At 35.8% G+C, this 21,244-nt stretch overlaps 1 protein-coding gene across 1 annotated transcript in view; it reads left to right on the top strand.

The window, feature by feature from the left end:
• SEC62 (SEC62 preprotein translocation factor) overlaps nucleotides 1-21,244 on the top strand; it is a 24,464-nt gene extending 3,220 nt beyond the window's left edge. Inside the window, exons 2-8 of the mRNA XM_078432179.2 lie at nucleotides 4,632-4,740; nucleotides 5,675-5,780; nucleotides 11,105-11,309; nucleotides 11,565-11,657; nucleotides 14,210-14,270; nucleotides 15,428-15,547; nucleotides 19,829-21,244. Of these exons, the coding sequence (XP_078288305.2) occupies nucleotides 4,632-4,740; nucleotides 5,675-5,780; nucleotides 11,105-11,309; nucleotides 11,565-11,657; nucleotides 14,210-14,270; nucleotides 15,428-15,547; nucleotides 19,829-20,298 (1,164 nt within the window). The 3' untranslated portion in view covers nucleotides 20,299-21,244. The remainder of the gene's footprint in view (nucleotides 1-4,631; nucleotides 4,741-5,674; nucleotides 5,781-11,104; nucleotides 11,310-11,564; nucleotides 11,658-14,209; nucleotides 14,271-15,427; nucleotides 15,548-19,828) is intronic.

Raw genomic sequence — 21,244 nt, 5'->3', positions numbered from 1 at the left:
GGTTAAAAAAAAAATTTCGGAAATACTTTAACCCTGAAGTCCTTATATTAAATAATATAACATAAAGATTTAACACGACTTGTCCCTGCTAAAGAGAGAAACCTCCCATTTAGTATTCTGTTTATGTGTATTCGGTTGAGTTTGGGGACATTTAAATGGCTTCCTAATTCTTAGAACTTTGGTAATCTGCATCTCAGTTAATTTTATTGTACCCATCTGTCTTCCTAGCAGTAAAACCCTGACATGTCATGGGCCTGTATGCTTAATTTCAGAAAAGGGAAGGAAAGAGAAAGTTTGTGACTATATAATCTGACTCTCTGAGACCTTCTGAAGAAAATAAGACAGAACCCATGAAGCCAGTCCTAAGTCCGAAAACTCACCCAGAGGCTTACTGGAGGGCTTGCAATAGGAGTCAAACACAGAAGGGCACTGTCATAGTCAAGATACAGAGACTCTTGTGAAGCTTTATTAGTAACATGCTGTGTGACTTTAAGCATATAATTTACCTAAGTCCTCCTCCAGCTTTCAGGTTTTACTCTGTTAATCTATTTGCATTTCACAAATATTTTACACTGCTTGCATGAAGATACGAATTTATAATTTGTTAACTAACCTTTTTCTTTTTTCCTTACTTCACTTCACAGATCAACCAAACTTATTTCTACTGAATGTAGCAATTAAAAAAATTCTGTAAGATAGAAGACTGGCTTTTTTTTTGTTTTTTAAGTTTATTTATTTTTGAGAGAGGGACAGCACGAGCAGGGGAGGGGCAAAGAGAGAGGGGGCGGGAGAGAGAGAATCCTAAGCAGGCTCCACGCTGTTAGTGCAGAGCCCAACACAGGGCTCAAACCCACAAAACTATGAGATCATGACCTGAGCTGAAATCAAGAGTTAGATGCTTAACTGACTGAGCCACCCAGGCACCCCAAAGACTGGCTTACTGATTCTTGATCTAATGTTTTTTCTCAAAAAAATTCTTGTAACTACTGGCTAAAATAAAATACAGCTAAAAGTGATAACCCCTATTTCATTACAGTATTTGCATGTTGATCTATTCTAAAGTAAAAATAGCATTTAAGTAATTTAAAAAGAGTGTTCTAACCAGCTTATATAATTTTGGGTTGTGAGTTGCAGCAGCCAGCATCTTGGTATTTGGGTGCAAAGATGGCAGTCTAGCCTCAAAAACCTTATTGGCTCTTTGCTTTCTAAGACATTTGAGCTCATTCATTGAGCTATAAAGTTCTCTTCATTTAAGGGTTGATGAGCTGGCTTCTCTCTCTCTCTCTCTCTCTCTCTTTCTCTCTCTCTCTCTCTTTTAAGACTTTTTAAATGTTTTTTTATTTATTTTGAGAGAGAGAGGGAGAGAGAGAGACTCCCAAGCAGGCTCCATGCTGTCAGTGGGGAGCTCAATCCCACAAACCGTGAGATCATGACCTGAGCCGAAACCAAGAATCGGACACTTCACTGACTGAGCCACCCAGGCACCCCTGGCTTCTCTTTATTAGTGGTTGATGCTATTCCCAAAAGGCCTTCACCTTTTTGTTAGAAGGTTTCTAGAAAAGTTATGAAAATATTCTGAAGATTTGTTCACATCAAAAGAGAACAAAGAGGGGAAGTATTATAGTCTAATGCGTAAACAGGAAGAGAGTAAGACTGTTTTATACTCTTTAGGCTTTAGCAGGGCAGCAGTGAGAGTGGAGACTCCATGGCAGGATCTCCCTAACCAGCTTCCCATGGTCATGTTCTCTTGGTAGTCTTCTTTCTGGCTTCTTCAGGCTTCAAAGCCCCAGCAGATGGAACAAATTCTATACTTTTCTCTTAAAGGCATTCTACAATATGATAACTTATATGTGGTATAATGAACATTTCATAATATTTCACAAAACAAATTGGAAACCTATTAAGATTTGAAGAAGGAGCAAGGAAGGTTATCAGTTGTGTTACACCAATATCTTGATAGAATTCACTACATTTCTAGGGAATTACTTCAAGGGAAGTTATTGATACTTTTTAATAAAAAAGTAACTGGATAAGTAACTGTATCTACTTGGGAAAGATTATCCAAGTCCATATTTTCTGGGTCTCTTCTGTTCATTGTTGCTTAGTAGTATCTTTAATTTACCAAGGAGGGAAAAGGAATAAAAGTAGATTACTTGAGTCTGTCTTGATGTTGTTAGAAGAGTGGTGAACTTTGAAGTTAGTTGTTAAAGTGAGGTTTAAAAGTGTTATGGATTCGTGTAGTATCAGATTCCCTACTGTATCATATAATAATAGAATAAATAGACTTTTCCATTTCTTGTGTATCCTCATATCAGATTTTACATGTGATGCCTCTGTCAACAATCAGTAGATGAGTACATTTATACCTGTGTTTAGTAAATGGTTTGATTGGGTGCTAGTATGAGTATAGACTTGTCACACCTAAAGTTGATGTGCTTGAGAAATATGTATGATACGATTTTGGAAAATAACAATTGCTATTTTGTATAATTATAACAAAAGATAGGTATCATGCTCTACAAATTTTGGTATTAACTGAAGCACCTAAAGGTATTCTAGGTATACACTCAGTAAGTATGTATTTGAACAATTTATGTTTATCTAGACTTATTTCCCATGGTTATTTTTAATCAAGCATATACAGTAATAACTTATCAGTTGATTACAAAAAACTTTACATTGACAACAGATGTATCAAATGAGAAAAAAATTGAGCATAGGTGGGTGTGATAATAAAATAGAATTGGTTTCCATGAGCCAATTAGTAGTAGCTCATTATTTTCAACTATTTGTAATATTACTTTTTGGAATACACAAATATATAGGATATTATTTACTAATAGATGAGCCTCTTAGAAATGCGTTGTATTATTCAACCAGAATTTAATACTATCATTTAACGTATGATACTAACATGTTAATATATGTTAGTGTGATTTCAAAAATTGAAATATAGGGGTGCCTGGGTGGCTTAGTTGGTTAAGTGTCCAACTCTTGATTTTAGCTCAAGTCATGATCTCACAGTTCATGAGATGGAGCCCAGTGTAGGGCTTTGCATTGATAGCACCAAACCTGCTTGGATGTATCTCTCTCCCTCTCTCTCTGACCTTTCCCTGCTTGTGCACGATCTCAAAATAAATATTAAACACACACACACAAAAATTGAAATGTAGATTTTTTCACCTTTTAGTGTGTCAGAAAGTATACTTTGTGGTTCAAATCATTATGAACCTTGTGGTTTTAGTGAACTGGGAGTGTTAACTTTTGTGAATTAATTTTTGTTAATAGTGTTAATTTTGAAATGCAATGTTTTCAAGATTCTACTTTTGTATGATACATATTTTTCTATATAAAACTAAAGGTTTTTTATTCACGCAAATATTTGGTTTTTACTGTAGTCTTCATTTGGATTGAATAGTTTGAACTTTTAATTTTTATTGCCACACATAACCCACAGATGGGGTACTAGTAAAGTATAAGAATCATACACTGTTAATTGGGCAACTGGGAGAAGAGGATTTGGAAAATGCAGAGTAAGAAATATGAGAAGTAGCTGCCAGGTGATTTAACAACCAAAGTACAGGCTTTCACTTCATCCAACAAGTTACTCCCTTTTCAGGATAAAATTGAAGCTGGTACTTTGGTTTGTTCATTGTTCCTCATTTTCATCAAACATAACTGAATTCAGACTTAACTGAAATTTGTGGGAAAACTGACATAAAGACTGATAACTTGGATTATTTTTTCTATTTTGTGTTATTAGAATGTCTTATCTAAAACATAACTGTCTTTAGCATTAATTGTTTTCAGCATCTAGATTCTTGGCAGATAGTTCTTTACGAATATTTGACACTTCATTTAAGAAACAGACCTTCCCGAAATTACTCACGTTTAGATTATACATTGCTGAGAATATTGTTTGAGTGCTCTCTGTATCATGCTTACATATGTAATTAAAGACAGTACTTTTGTTTTTGTAGCTTATAGCACTACAACAACTTCTAAAAGTGTATCAGATGTATACAAATGTAGATTGCCTTCATTTTCTTCAGTATATAGGTGGGGAGAAGACGTACACAGGAGTAATTGAAAGGGAAGAGAATACACCTCTTTAGTATCTGAAATAGTATTCTTATGGCTCCCACACTGGGACAGATCTCTCTGGTTAATTTGGGAATTCCTCCTGTAGTTTGTTGTCCATTGTTCAGGGTACATAGCTTTGTTAAATTTAACATTTACTTATGGCACCTGTTTCTACTTACTTTGACATTTGGGCACTCACTACTGGCAACCTCTTAATCTTTTAAATTACTGCTTTGTGGCTTATAAAAAAAGACCGGGCAAGAGTGAGGTGAGTTAGTACAAAGTAGTTACCATACTGGAAAAACAACTCAACAGAAATGCCTTAGCTGAGGTGAAGAGGCAGGTTTTGGCCCTATCAACAAGTATTTGAAAAACATGTAATTTTTTAAATCTCTATTCTGTCTTTTGTGTATATTATCAGGTCTCCTCCAGAGAAGACTTGAAAGAAAGGCTTATACTCCACTTTAAAAGCTTTGTAGAACACATATGTAAATTCAACACATGAATTTGTGAAGTAAGTGATTACACTAAATATTCTTATTTTGCAGGAAGTTGGTGAACCATCTAAAGAAGAGAAGGCTGTAGCCAAGTATCTTCGATTCAACTGTCCAACAAAGTCCACCAATATGATGGGGCACCGAGTTGATTATTTTATTGGTAGGATTATATCAGTAAAATTCTATTAGTGTATATATTTTATGAAGATACCTAAATTTGAGATATGTAGACATTTTAAAAGTGCTTTCCAAGTATTGTACAGAGATGCAGCTGGGTGATGGACATATGGCAGTTGATTATCCTGTTCTTGCCTTTTTTGATTACAAATGTCAATAGTAAAAAGACAAAAGAAAGTGCTTTGTAATAACACTAGTTGCAATTTTTTTTAATGGGATTTATTTTCAGTGATAATACTACATTTTGTTCAGATAGTAAAAGTACTTGAAGATAATCTTTTTGTAAAACTCTGGAATAGAATTCAATGGGAAACAAGTTTGATGGAACCAATGTAGGAGCTTTGGTTCTTCACATAATCCAAAGGACCTCATTATAAGCTAATGTCATCTATAATATGGCCCTGTAGCTTATAAATAGTGGTTGAAAAAAAAATAATATGAAAGTAAAATAAACGCTAGTCTCATCAGACCTACTATATTTAGTTTCTTCTTGTGATAGCAGTAGATTTTTCACAGAGCTTATTTCTCAGTGGGTCATGGTAAACTTGATAACAGAATTTCTATTACTGTCGGGAAGATTTTTGGTTAGTTTATTCTACATTTAATTATGATTATGTGATAAGAATGATACTTATATTGATTTTAAATGTTTTTGTCTAGAACATTTCCACATAATATATCTGGTCTTAGTTCATATTTTTGGATGTCAGTTATTTCCCAACATTACTTTAAAAAGACCCTTATTGCTGTGTTTCACAAATTTAAGTTTTGAGGAATTGTTTATCTATCATGATCATGTCCGAATTAATTTCCTTTGAATTTGGTTTTATTTTCTGATGCCAGAATATCTTATAAATTATTACTTAGACATAAATTCCCATGTATACATAATTTAAAATGATAAATTTTTTCTTTAGCTTCAAAAGCAGTGGATTGCCTTTTGGATTCAAAGTGGGCAAAGGCCAAGAAAGGAGAGGAAGCTTTATTTACAACAAGGGAGTCTGTGGTTGACTACTGCAACAGGTAGTGTTTATTTCTTAGTGATGGATAACATAAGTAGTGATTTCAAAATACTTGCCATAGTCCTAAAGCTCCTTCCCCATTTTTATCATTAAATGTAGTGATACTAGAACATAGCTCAAACAGAGCTTTTTCATGCAACCTGGATTTTTTTCAGTACCTTTGGAAATGCATTTATTTGGTATTAGACTATGATATTTTCATAATTTTAATTTGTATACATTTGCCAGGCTGACCGAGCTGAAAGGTCAGCAATACAAATCCTAGGCCAGTGTTAAAAGTAACCAAAAAAAGTCTTTCTTTTCTACGCAAATGGCTAGGGAGTCTTTCCCAAAACTTTGACAGGGATTCCTAATAGACCTGTTATATCTGGGTTGTTTGTTTTTGTGCCTGTATGGCGTTAGTCAGTCAGGTACCCTTCCTTATTTTGTTGGTGATTGCTAATGTATTCCTTGTAAAATCAAGGCAACCACAGCATCTGCCTTTTCTTGATTCCATGGTGAAGCATAGATAGTTCAGTAACATATCCATGTTTTTCATAATAGGTACTTCTCCTTTGGGAAAAACTTCTGATGGTGAGTGGTATACAAAAACCACTTTCCTCTGAAAATAAATATATTGATTTTTCTTTCAGTTTTTTCTCTTGGCTTACTTACTAAAATAATTAGGCATATTTATTAAGATGTTAATAAACCAAATTTTGGGGCGCCTGGGTGGCTCAGTCGGTTAAGCGGCCGACTTCGGCTCAGGTCATGATCTCGCGGTCCGTGAGTTCGAGCCCCACGTCGGGCTCTGTGCTGACAGCTCAGAGCCTGGAGCCTGTTTCAGATTCTGTGTCTCCCTCTTCTGACCCTCCCCCGTTCATGCTTTGTCTCTCTCTGTCTCAAAAATAAATAAATGTTAAAAAAAAAAAAATTAAAAAAAAATAAATAAACCAAATTTTGTCTTTATCACTGAAGTTTATAATTGGTAGGAATCTTACATTTTAGATTATTTTATGTTTGGTAGGGAGATACACATAGTATTTGCTAATATGTTGGTTAATGGCATTTAAAGTATCAGTCACATGACACCCCTCTAAAAACCACTGTTTCCCAACCTGGTTTTAAAACTGAAGTTAGGGGCGCCTGCGTGGCTCAGTCAGTTGAGTATCCAATTCTTGATTTCAGCTCAGGTCATGATCCCAGGGTCATGGGATTGAGCCCCACATTGGGCTCCACACTGAGTATCAACCTCTCTACCTCTGCTCCTTTCCCCAGCTCACTTACACACTCTCTCTCTCTCTCTCTCTAAAACAAAACAAAATAACAAAAAATAAAACTGTGATGTTAAAGAACTATCAAATATTTCTTAAAATTCTTAGTTGCCAAAAAGTAGAGTCACTGTTGGACCTTTCAAAAACAATGAAAATTTCACTGTTGGGGCAGGAATGAGCTAACAGTGATGTACCTGGTATTTTTCTTTACAGCCATTTCTGTAGAGCTCCAAAGTGCAAATTTCTCTGCCTGCCTCAAAAATAGATTTTTGTTTTACATATGGTGTGAAAATTAAGATACTATACATGAAAAAACAGAGAAGCTAGGTAATTTACTCAAAAGTAGTAGAGCCAGAATTCTAAATCCAACACTCTAGCTCCATAGTCCATGCTCCTAACCACCATGATATACTACCTCCTCCAACAAAATGATGATGCATTTAATGAAGCAAATTAAGATGAAGGATTCATCTGTCAATACTATTTGAATATTAAATCTGTGAGCCCAGAGAGAGCAGCAAGTACTAATCCACATCTCTTGTCCTTTTAGGAGCCTTGATCCCTTGTTATATGAAGAGCCTTAAAGACCTAGAGATATACTCACTTTTCGTTGTAGATGTTACTCCCATTCATGCCAGGTTGTTTGTGTCCTTTCTACATGGAAATAGAGAAGCATAACTACCTAAATGTTTCAGAGCCACTTCTGATAAGCCATGGCCAGCCCTCGTGGGTTCTATCCTGACTACAAATAAAACCACAGAGATATTTGTCTAGTCTCATTTTATGAAGTTGATCAGTAGACTTGAGGGAGTCTGAAGAAAAACAAAACAGGAAGATGTAGAATGATACAAAGAGCAACCTTTTCTAATGTGCTCTGTGCCTCATAATGGCCTGCTTTGAGTATGAATCTAATTCTACACGTGACTTCGCATCTCCAACCCACTACTCCAGTAATGTCTTTCTCACTCTCATTCATATACCACACTCATTCTTTTCTGGTCTTTCATGGATCATAACCTGCCATTTTCCCCAAATGGTTTTTTGTCAATCCTGCCTGCCTCTCAATTTAAATATCCCTCCAGTTCTCTCTCTGCCATGTGCTATTCCACAGGTCCTCCAGCCCACATTAATCTTTGTATCTAAGGTTCTATAGCATTTATAAAGTTAGTTCATACACTATACCCCTTAGCTATTTGAGAATTGTTGCATATGAATCAGTTTTTAAAATTTCCTGCCAGCCATATCTGAAGGCAGTTATAGGACTATTTTCTGCTTTAGTGTAACTCCATAGCAATTAGCACAGCGTGGGTATTTAATAAAACGTTACTATTGCTACATGGGTGAAAGTCTTAAACATGTCTGGCTTCAATAAATGTTTGTTAAACCTGAAAAAAAAGTAAGAGGTGAGGAAAAAATACAATTTAATGACTTTGCATAAGCTGCTTTTAACAATCCATTTGTGTATTCAGCAGTTATAAAATATCTGTTGTATTCCAGGCCCCAAGAATACAAAGATGACTGTGACTTGGTCCCCACCTCCAAAGTACATATTCTAGCCTTTTAGAGAAGACTCATGACTAATTACAATGCATTGTGTTCTGTAAGGAGGACAGGGATGAGAAAACGTCAAGAATGGCTTCACAGAGAAAAGGTTTAATCAAAATTTGAAACATAAATAGGTGATTACCCAGCAAACAATGGGAGAAAGGACAGTCAATCCTGGCAAAGGGAGCAGAACATACTGGAAGAAGGAAGTAGTTCTGTGGAAATGTAAGAGAGCTTTGTGTGAGTGATTTGTACTATATGATATGTTAAATAAATGAAGGCACTGGTTTTGTTACAATAGTAAATGTCATCTCACTTTTCCACTCATAGAGTGAGTTGAAGTAGGCATTCTCTAAAGACCTGTCAAGGAATATGTCAATAATTTTACTTACTAGTGAATAGATTGATGCTATAATGTAATAATGTGAAACCAAAGTATGTGTATGTATATTCTGTAACTATTAAATGAAATTCAAGGTTTTGCTATAGCAAAGTTTGCTTACTTTGAGTACGTATATTCCAGGCACCATGCTAATAACAATCTACGTGTGATTGTGAGATAGAAATTTTACTAAAATTAAATAATGTACCCAAACCCACATAGTTAAGTGGTAGAGGTGGTATTTGAGCTCATGTACCTGAATATGACTTGTTCGACACCAGTTTTATTGTTTAATAGTCTGCATTTGACCCTTGAACAACCTGAGGGTTAAGGGGTGTCAACCCCACACAGTCAAAAATTCATGTTTTTAACTCCCCTCCAAACTTAACTACTAACAGCTTTCGTTGACTGGTAGTCTTAACATAAACAGTTGATTAACACGTATGTGGTATATGTGTTATATGCTGTATTATAAAGTAAACTAAAGAAAAGAAAATGTTATTAAGGAAATCATAGGGAAGAGAAAATACACTTGTAGGGCATACTGTATTTATTAAAAAATAATCCGTGTATAAATGGACCTGCGTAGTTCAAACCTGTGTTGTTCAAGGATCAACTGCACATGGGTGGCAGATACTAATGGTACAGTCTGTGGGACATTTCAGACAGTTGCAGAGTTTTATGCTGTGTAGATGTGAACAAGTAGAAGGCCAAATGAGAAGACCTAGAAATTAGTTTTGTGGAAATGTTCATGGAGTGGACCCCAGTTGGGCAGCAGAATAAAGCCCAGCCAGGCAGTTCAAAACAGAGGCCTCAGAGGGCACAACATAATGACCAGAAATAAGTGGTCACTGGACAGGAAGAAAGCACTTAGTTAAGAAGTGGTATGATGTGCTGGAGCAGGCATTAGTGGAGGTAGTGGAGGTAGAAAGGTGGGCAGTCAACAGGCACAGATGGTGGATTTGAGACTTAGTTTGTATGTTGTGTTTGGTAGTTGTACATTATCAAGGAAGCAACGAAGAAGCAAATCAGGAACTCTGAAACTGGAACATAAGATTTGAAAGGATGGCTTTTAGGTAACAAAAGTAAGGGCAACTCAGTTTCTTGAGTAGGATTGTGAGGCTAGAAAAGAACTACCACTTAGATTGACTTAATTTAGGGTCTTCTAAGCTCATCAGATGAAGAAATGAATAAAGCAAAGATATCTTAAGTAGTTTATGCTAGTAAAGGGAGCAAACAGACATAAATTATATATTAAGTTAGAAGATGAATGCAATGGCTAGGATAACAGGAAACAGGAGAGAGGATGGGGGATGGGTTTATAATTTTAAACAGGATAGGGCTAGTTGAGAAGGTAACATTTGAAGGAAGTGAGGGAGTGAACCAAAAGGACATTCTTGTTTGAGGGAAGAGCATTCCAGGCAAAGAAGGGCATACAGAGCAAAAGCCCTCGGGTAGGAATGTTTGAAAAAAATAATTACTGAATAAAGAACAATGCACTGCGAGAAATTAGTGAAACAAGGAATACTTGGTGTTTTGCCAGTATATTGTACAATTTTCATTTTGTTACTGCTGTGGTTGTTTTCAGAGTCCAGGAATATCACCTTAGCATATTTAGTTATTCATTACTTAATTGAAGATATTTCATAATAGTGGCAGGCTGAATCGTGAGAGAAAAAAATAACATCAAGGAAGACTGCTGAAAACACGATTTAGATCATTCAAATCATGGGCACATTTTTAATCTGCTAACATTTCTTAAACTGTTTTATTTATTTTCCCCTTCTATCTGCTCTTGAATTTGAAATTTAACATTAAATAAAGAAGCATCTTGATTTACTCTTAATTCAGAGAAAAGTTTCATAAGGATAATTCCAAACTTGTAATCTGTTATATCTAAATTATATGGTTGAAAAATAAAAATTAGATGAAAAACTTATGTAATCAAATTGGCAGTACATGTTTTGATTAGAGGTGGGTTGACTATTTTTCCATGGATTTACTAGTTGTAATTTCTTTCATGAGTTGCCGGTGTATATTTGCTCATTTTGGGGGGGGTGGGGGCAGAGGGGTTAGTGTTTTTTCTTTTCAGTCTATATCTATATAATTGATAAGGAGTGTAATATCATGCCATTTTTCCCATAGGCTTTTAAAGAAGCAGTTTTTTCACCGGGCACTAAAAGTAATGAAAATGAAGTATGATAAAGACATAAAAAAAGAAAAAGAGAAAGGAAAAGCCGAAAGTGGAAAAGAAGAAGATAAAAAGAGCAGGAAAGAAAATCTAAAGGATGAAAAGACAAAAAAGGAAAAAGAAAAAAAAAAAGATGGTGAAAAGGAAGAATCCAAAAAGGTGATTTTAGCTAAATTTAAGTAAAAATAAAAAATTATTATTTGCACATGATCACTGGCATATGAGCATTTTTGAAATGCTGTGCAGCAACCACTTAAGATAAATATATTAGGGTTCTTACGAATACCATGGTTGAGAATTTTTATTTCTGTGTCTCAAATAGTGAAACTTTTTTTGACTATGAATGAATGTCTTATTGTTTTTCCTTTTTGTGTTTTTTTTTTTTTTCATTCTGCATAACTTGTGTTTTAATAGGAAGAAACTCCAGGAACTCCTAAAAAGAAGGAAACTAAGAAAAAATTCAAACTTGAGCCACATGATGATCAAGTTTTTCTGGATGGAAATGAGGTGAGCATATCTACCTTATAAATAGAAATCCAGTTTTCCATAGGAGTTTTTAGAGTTATCTGTGATGACTTTACTAAGAAAAGAAGTAATTTTGGTAAATCTAACCACATAGGCACTACTTTTTAAAAAAAACAATAATTTCTCTGAATTAGAGTTACAAAAAATGTATAGAATATTAGCCAGAATTAGGTTCAGCTGTCTGTGAGTAATAGGAAACCTGAAATAACAGTGGCTGAAAACAGAATAGATGCTTGTTTCTCATCAGTTAAATCTGAAATTTAGTAGTACAGCTATGGCAGCTCTATGGTGCAGCTGTGTGGGGCAATTAGTAAAGGTTACCTTATGGTCCAAAATGACAGCTAGCCTTATATCTGCATCCAAAGGAAGAAAGGAGAATGAGGAACATGCCTCCTCTTTAAGGACAACTTCGAGGAGGCTAGCAGTTGCATTTCTGCCTGGATTGCCATGGCCAGAACCTGGTCACATGGTCATGCCTACCTGCAGTAAAGTGTTAGAAATGTGCTTTTTGTACTGGTGGTCATTTGCCTAGCTAAAATGCAGGATTTCCTTACTATCAAAGAAAAAAGAGTAGAATGGTTAATGGAGGGCACCAATAGTTTTCTGTCTTTTATATTCAGACTATACACTACTTTAGAGGCCTAAGATTTTCAATGTTACTTAATGCTTTATTCAAGGAAATTGTATTTATTTCTTTTGTAATGGAAGATTTGTGTGATGGTAGCCTTCCATGAAGACTACTTAATCATTTAACCAATACAAAAACATTAGTTATATACTGGCCATTGAATTCTTGTGAATTTCAAGGCATATTTGTTTTTGTTGTATCTAATACAAAAGTAGTATATATAAAGTAGTGGTTCCTAGAGCTATAAGTTTGAAATTCTGGGACAGCTTTTCAGAAAATATGTGCTCTTGGCTCATTCTAGACATACTTGCATGAGAATCTGTAGTATGGAATATAAGGGTGGCACATGTGTGTAATTTGTCTGACGTGTCCCAGGACAATTCTGATGTGAACCCTTGGTTAAGAACGGCTAGAAGAGAAGACCACAGTTCTCCCCTAATGTGAAAGTTCAAACACCTTCAGTTAAACATCAAACATTAGCTATATGCAAGGACATTATAGGTGCTTGGAAAAGCATGATAAATAAGATAAATTCTCTTCTTGGAAGTGCTTGTAGTCTAGCAAAGATACAAGCTTTTAAACATATTACTGTATCATAGGTTGGTGACTGTTAGGATAAGAGAACATCAGTTAAGAATAGTAAATTTAAGACAGGATAAGGAGGGTCTGGAGACCTTGAACACTTGAACTAAGTTTTGAAGGATGATTGGCAGATTACCAGGTACACTGAAGGAGTGTACAGATCTATTAGGTGAAGGACACAGCCTGAGCAAAAGCAGGAGTGCTTGCATTCCTGAAAATACTATATTTTGTTCTATAGAAGGCAACATGCTTTCAAATTTTAAAAGTGGGAAATGTCTTTAAAAACTGGATTTTTAGAACGCTTACTGGCAGGTGTGATGTCTATGGGTCTGATTTCTAGGGGAAATGTGCAGTTAAAAAAGAAGAATGGTGGGCGCCTGGATGGCTCAGTTGACTAAGCATTCGACTTCGGCTCAGGTCATGATCTAGTGGTTCATAAGTTCAAGCCCTACCTTGGGCTCTGTGCTGACAGCTCAGAGCCTGGAGCCTGCTTCAGATTCTGTGTGGCTTGGGTCATGTGATCTTGCAGTCATGAGAACGAGCTCCTCGCTTTATGTGGAGCCTGCTTGTGATTCTCTTTCTTCCTCTGCCCCTCTCCCCTGCTCACGTGTATGCTCTCTCTCTCTCTCTCTAAAATTAAAAAAAAAAATAATAATTTTTTAAAAAAGAGAAATGGAACCCCCAGTGTTAGAAATAGAATGAAATCAAAGACAATAGAATTCTGGTCAAAATAGAATCAGGAAATGGAAGAGTTTCCTGATTTAGCTTATGGGCTACAGACTCTCCACAAGGGAGGAGGCAATGAAATTATTGCAGTTAGTCATGGAATCTTTATGTTCACTAAGCATGGATCTTCATTAATGATTCTTTGTGTTTCATCAGTGAGAGGGAATAAGGTAGAGTTGATTGCTGCTGGATCTGTAATAGGGCCTGGCTGAATCTATCTTAACTGTGCTCTTAGCCCAGACTGCTTCTCCTTATACCAGTGTGCACCATTACATTAGGAACATAAAGTTACACAGTTGCTGCTCTTTGGGTGAAAATAAGCAATGGTTTGCACACATGAACAAATTGTTAAATGCATGCAAGTACATGGAAATTTACTTAAGTGCCTTAAGGAATTTATAGTTTAAAAAAATTATTTTTCTAACTGAATAAATACCCAAAGAAACACTATTCCTGAAAGAAGGGTCTTTGGAATTTGTTTTCTTAGAAACTTAGTTCTTATATGTGAAGAAGTTGGAAGTGACTGTTATAGACGATACAGAATTAAGCTTAACTTTCTAATGTAACCTTAAGCACTGGGGTTTCTTGATTCTTCTAGGTATTTGTGTGGATATATGACCCGGTTCACTTTAAAACATTTGTCATGGGATTAATTCTTGGTAAGTACAATCTCTAAAATTTAGAAAGGAAAATAAAAATGCAAAAGCCATAGAGAAAAATATTTAACATAAAATAGTTATTTTAAAAGAGGTGTACTTGAAATAAGGTTAGAAGATTAATGACAAGCTGAGAAAAATATTTACAAGACATTAAAGCAAAAATGAGATTAACAACCTGGTAGAAAAATGGTAAAGGTGGTCCACAGGTAAAGAAATACAGTGATCAATAATCAGCAATAAGGTAACTTAACCTTGAAGGGGTTAAAAAACTTGCCTAGAATTACTTAGCTTATAAATGATAGAGGTAGAATTTGAATCCTGATCTTTCTTGCTTTCTAAAGACCTAGAACCAGACTTCTGATTTCTTCTGATTATTCCATATGGTCCCATTGTACTTAGAAAAAAAACTGGAGATGCTTGTATCCAGTTTCCCTAACTACCGAAAAACCATCAGAATACCTGCTGAGCTTTTCAGTCTGTAGGTGCCAGAGCTTCACCCCAGACTCAGAATCTTCAGAGTGGAATCATTTTTTGGTTTAGTGTTGTTCGGAGGTTGTTTCTTTCAGCTCCTCTAGTTAGTAGACAGATACATTCAGACAATAAGACATTGCTTGAAAGCAGCAGCAGTTGATCATTTAAGGAGCTGACAATGTCACATTTTTAAACAACACTTTTTTTCTAACTATATGTAATTTATACTAGAAAAATCCTAGCCTCCAAGAGTAATAGTTAAAATGTTAGGTTGAGGGGCGCCTGGGTGGCGCAGTCGGTTAAGCGTCCGACTTCAGCCAGGTCACGATCTCGCGGTCCGTGAGTTCGAGCCCCGCGTCAGGCTCTGGGCTGATGGCTCGGAGCCTGGAGCCTGTTTCCGATTCTGTGTCTCCCTCTCTCTCTGCCCCTCCCCCGTTCATGCTCTGTCTCTCTCTGTCCCAAAAATAAATAAAAAACGTTGAAAAATTTTAAAATGTTAGGTTGAGCTATATGAAATGGCTGATAAAATTTACCATTTTCTATCTATAAAAATGGCAATTTTATATGTCTTAATATGTTTATATTTCAGTTTTTCCCCCTAGGAATATGATGACTGTTATTGCAGCCAAGCCATTTAAGTTTTAATCTAAAAGTTCTCTATGTAACTTTGTCATTTCTTGTTCTAGTAATTGCAGTGATAGCAGCCACCCTCTTCCCGCTTTGGCCAGCAGAAATGAGAGTAGGTGTTTATTACCTCAGTGTGGGGGCAGGCTGCTTTGTAGCCAGCATTCTTCTTCTTGCTGTTGGTAAGTAGCATTAGTAAATTTGACCTCAGTAAGGAACATACCAAGCAATTTGGGCTATAATCTGGAGCTTCAAGTAAAGCTTAATTGCAACACTAATGTAGGCAAATCAAGGAGTATATGGACCTACTTTTTGGGTCATATCCCAAAACTGACTCAAGCTTGAGGTAGAATATGTACCTGATTAGATTTGGTCTGTTGTGAAGAAAGTATTTAATGTGTCTTCATCTGCATGTAGATATGGCTTAAAGTTTAGCTATCACAGAGACTAATATTTTTACGATGGTTGATGATTTATGAGACATAATCCTTTTAGTAAGACATTTTTGTATTTTGACTTAAGGCAAATGAAACTTGTATTAAATACTTAAATTGTATAAGCTTAATAAATATATATTCAATTCAGTAAATGCCATTTTGGGGAAAAATTTTGCACCTGTGTACCAAAATAAATTCTAGATGCATTAATGTGTTATAAATGGTTTTTAAAAATCAAACAAGGAGACATAAGTAATGTTTTTTTTACACGCCTGATGAATGGGGTCTTTATAGCTAAAGACAAAACAATATAAAAATAATCTACTTCAAATGAGGAAATTAAAAACAAACGATTAACAAATAGCTGAAAAATTCTTATCACTAGTAGTCAAACAGTAAAATTAAGATAACGGAATCGTTTTTTGCCTGTTTAATTAGGAAGTTTTGTTTGTTTGTTTGTTTTGTTTGTTTGTTTGTTTGGAGATACTCAGGGCTCCTGGATGGGTCAGTTAAGTGTCCAACTCTTGATTTTGGCTCAGGTCATGATCTCACGGTTCTGGAGATCAAGCCCTGTGTCAGGCTCCATACTGACAGCACGGATCCTGCTTGGGATTCTTCCTCTCCTCTCTGAAAATAAATAGATAAACTTAAAAAAAAAAGAAAAGAAATGGAATCACTCAGTGCCAGGGAAGATCTGACTGAAAGGAAATGCACTTAAATATGAAGAGTGGTGGTAGTTGTGAATAATTTTAATGTTGTTCTTTATACTTGTCTGTATTTTTTTTTTCAACGTTTTTTTTTTTTTTTTTTTTTTTTTTTTTTTATTTTTGGGACAGAGAGAGACAGAGCATGAACGGGGGAGGGGCAGAGAGAGAGGGAGACACAGAATCTGAAACAGGCTCCAGGCTCCGAGCCATCAGCCCAGAGCCTGACGCGGGGCTCGAACTCACAGACCGCGAGATCGTGACCTGGCTGAAGTCGGACGCTTAACCGACTGCGCCACCCAGGCGCCCCGACTTGTCTGTATTTTTTACAATGAGTATATTACTTACCATGGAAAAAAAACCATTATTTTACTTAAAATCCTAGTCTTTGAAGATATTTCCATAAAGGGTAGGCAGATTTAATTTAACTTTTTTACTTTGAGAAAGAAGTGGAAGTTTTTCTCAGCTTATCTAAAGCTGTGTATTGATATTTAAACTTACATACAGTATATTATTCCTTGATCCACCTAGATTTTATATTGGTGTATGGTACTAAGTTCTGATTATTTTCCCTAACTGACAAATCCACCTTTCCACCAAGGCATAAGAGAGTACTTCCTATACAAAATTTAAAAAATCACATTATTGACCTAATATCTGTTGTTAGAGGACATACTTTGACCAAGATTATCTGAACTGAGCAAATGTTATTCTGAGATTCTGTGATACATAATAGATTGCTGTGTTATAAAGCATTACTCCTGGGGCGCCTGGGTGGCTCAGTTGGTTAAGCGTCCGACTTCAGCCCGGGTCACGATCTCAAGGTCTGAGAGGGGTCTCCCTCTCTCTCTGCCCCTCCCCCGTTCATGCTCTGTCTCTCTCTGTCTCAAAAATAAATAAACGTTAAAAAAAATAAAATAAAGCATTACTCCTATAGTCCTAGCAATTTGCCTCTGCGTGACCCTTCACCCTGGACATCAGGGTGTCCTGAGTTAGTGCCACTAACTGCACCCTGTAGCTTATGTAGTATTTTCATTCAGTTTATCATGTTTATGGGTTTCTCTTTTTTCTCTGTGATCTCTGACTGTGTGAAGCTTTCTTCACCCACCTTTCATATTTTCCCTCTTCTAGCTTAGTCACCTTCAGAAAATACCCTGATGGTTCTGCATGTAACAGTGCATTTGTGGGCCAAGAAATTATATCTAAGATTGTGAAGCAGCTAACTAGTGGTAGTATACTACCTGCATCAAGAATGAGAAGCTATATTAGGGCACTTGGGTGGCTCAGTTGGTTAAGCGTCAGACTTCAGCTCAGGTCATGACTTTGCGGTTTGTGGGTTCAGGCCCTGCGTCAGGCTCTTTGCTAACAGCTCAGAGCCTGGAGCCTGTTTCAGATTCTGTGTCCCCCCGCCCCCCCCCCCGCCGCCCCTCCCCCGCTTACGCTCTGTCTCTCAATAATAAATAAATGTTTTTAAAAAATTAGAAAAAAAAAGAATGAGAAGCTATAAACTTAAATTAGTACTTTCTGGCTCTCAAATCCCTGAAAATTTAGAAGCTCTTTCTTTTTGCTCTTTAAAATATCATTTTTTCAGTAGTGTTTTCTATCATCTTTCATTTTAAATATCCTATGGATTTAAGTATGCATTATAGATTAAATAATCTTGTAAATTAAAGCAGAAAACAAACCCAACATTTTGTTACTTCTCTTAGGCACTAGAGTTCCAAATATACTTTCAAATAGTTTTGATCTGTAGCTGAGTTATAAACTGGATATTTATTTTATATTATCCTATGAAGTATTATATATTAGTCAAAATTCTATTTGGTGCTACTCTGAATATGTATAAGACCTTTGGCGGTTTTCTAAATGGGTCCCGTTTAGTATAAGGATGGTGTGACAGTACATATCACAATGGTTTTCCCATGATTCTTTCACTTTTGCCCCCGGTAATCTAATGCCCCATAGAGGAAGAACTGTAAAACCTGTTAGGATTCTGCTATGCCCAGTTTATATATGTGGAGAATTTAAGTTTCATTTGTGCCATTTCCATATTGCTTTTCGTTGGATTTGAGCCAAAATTTCATATTATGGACCACTGGTCTTACAGCCCTACAAAGTCTATAATAGTATCATAATTTTATTTGGAGAAAAAATGTGCAGCCTCCTTAAAAGACATTCCTTTTTATCAGTGGAATTTATTAATAAATCATAATTGCAAACATATTTGCCATTTCTGTTTGTACCACAAAAGACATTAATGTGTACAGTCTTTCAGAATATTTATGTTCTTTGTGAAAATAGAAATTACTGCTTCATAAAAGTCAAGGCAGCTATAACTATTTCCTTTTATTTACTCAAAGCAGAATAATGGAGGAGGCACAAATGGCTGAGCTTTTTGCAGACCTGATATGTAACAAAACAAAACAGGAAAATCACATAGCTCTGTATAACTGGTAGATGAAGAGAAAACTATATGAAATACTAGGGTTTGTGTTTGTGATAACTTATTGCCCTAAACTTTAAAATTCTCAAATTCTTCCATTATCTAACCACAGTTTTGAGTTTGAGTTTTGAGAGTAACCTCAAGTGCCATTTGTTTAAGCAATCTTTGCTTTGTTTCCTAATATTAGGAGAGGAATCATCCTTAAATAAGCAGAAGTGACATAGTTAATTAACAAAATTGTAGCTAGAAAAATGTTCTTTTATTGTTCAGAAGTGTGTAATTTTACTTAGAAGACTCACCATTTAGGCAGAGTATGCACATGTCTTGGATCCATGATATATTTAGGGCCCTTTGGAAATGTATTTTTGTTTCTTTTAAAATCAGCAGTAGTAATATATGCACATGTATATAACAACCTATGCAGGATTATTTTATATGTATACTACTATGGTCATGAAGAGTGTAATTTTTAATATTTTTCTACAGAGTAATTGCCTCACAAAGGCAAAAGCGCCTACTAGGAAAGTCAGGGTGCAGCCTTGCTTTTTCCCTTTTAAAGGCTTCTTAAGATATCCTTCATCCCTTACTACTCTGTTCCCTTTTTCTTACATCAGAGTCTCATGCATACTGAAAGATCTAACTGATGGCTGTGCTTATTGATATACGATGTAGTCAGGTGTGCCCTCAGCATCGGAGCAGAATGTTCTGTGCCTGGAATACTGTGGTTGCTGCTAGATTAGTTAGGATTTCATTGTTTGTATATAAGGTACATGTAATGTGCAAATAATAAACTCTGAATGTTTCTTCAGTGTTTTATTAATATTCCTTGCTATGAGTCAATGCTTGAATTATTCAATTAGAGCCATTTTTCTCCTATAGCTCGTTGCATTCTGTTTCTCATCATCTGGCTCATAACTGGAGGAAGGCACCACTTTTGGTTCTTGCCAAATCTGACTGCTGATGTGGGCTTCATTGACTCCTTCAGGCCTCTGTACACACATGAATATAAAGGACCAAAAGCAGACTTAAAGAAAGATGAGAAATCTGAAGCCAAAAAGCAGCAGAAGTCCGACAGTGAGGAAAAGTCAGACAGTGAGAAAAAGGAAGATGAAGAGGGAAAAGTAGGACCAGGGAATCCTGGAACAGAAGGCTTGGGTGGAGAACGGCATTCGGACACAGACAGTGACAGGAGGGAAGATGACCGATCCCAGCACAGTAGTGGAAATGGGAATGATTTTGAAATGATCACAAAAGAGGAACTGGAGCAGCAAACAGATGGGGATTGTGAAGAAGAGGAAGAAGAAGACAATGATGGAGAAACAACTAAATCTTCCCATGAAAAATCATAATCTAATTTGGGACTAAAGTGCAAGAGGTTGGATTTTCTATGTTGGCTGATCGTCCTAATGTACACATGACATTTGTAGCATTCTTTAAATCCATTTGCTGAAATGTATTTGACATCCAAGCAATTATATTCAGTCCTTCATTTCATAGAATACTATTATTGGTACAGTCTAAAGCCATTTATAAGTTGTATCTGTTTGATAATTTTACAATAAGTAGGTCTTACTTGTTTTGATAGTTATCAAAGATGCATTTTCCACAATGATATTTAGATTAATGGCATTTTTGATAGTTGTATGGCTTTTTACTGTTAGATTAATCAAAATAACCAAAAGGGATAAAAGAGAAACACCAACATTTCAGATTATGCGTAGTTATGTAGCCATTTCACAGTTTCTTTAAAATGAAATGCTTAAACTCCTTGTTCTTGATAGTTAAGCTTTGGTTGATTATAAAAGTATACCAGGGAATTTCTGGGATTCTGAGTTAGCAGGGTTCAAAAGCATTTTGTGGAAACAAGCCAACTAGTAATGGTGCAGTAACACTTTTAGTTTAGCTACAAATTCTCCTTTTCCAACTTAGGAAATCCAAACTGATTTGTACATCTGACTCAGAGAAAGATAGTCATCTCCAACAGAGGAAGCAAACAGCACTGGTTGGAAGGTGATGGCTCTTCCCATTTCCTTGTCGTAAAGTAAAATGTATTCTGTACATAATTTACAAATAAACATTTTATTTTAATTGTTACTTATTATTTAGACATTTTTCTCAACACTTAAATTTGTAAAATTAAGACCATGTAAGGGTATGTTTTTAGAGAAATGGAAGTTTCAATAACCCACAGAACATCTGTGCTCTTTCTACAGCAGCTTCAGTTTTGTGCCAACATTCCATGTATTTGAATATGAGTTAAAAAGATCCTTAATAAATAAGAGCAGACTTAAAGTA

Source organism: Panthera onca, chromosome C2 (genome assembly GCF_046562875.1).
Source record: "Panthera onca isolate mPanOnc1 chromosome C2, mPanOnc1 haplotype 2, whole genome shotgun sequence".
Taxonomy (NCBI): domain Eukaryota; kingdom Metazoa; phylum Chordata; class Mammalia; order Carnivora; family Felidae; genus Panthera; species Panthera onca.
The sequence above is the reverse complement of the archived record's forward strand: the minus strand, read 5'-3'. Positions and strand labels throughout refer to the sequence as shown.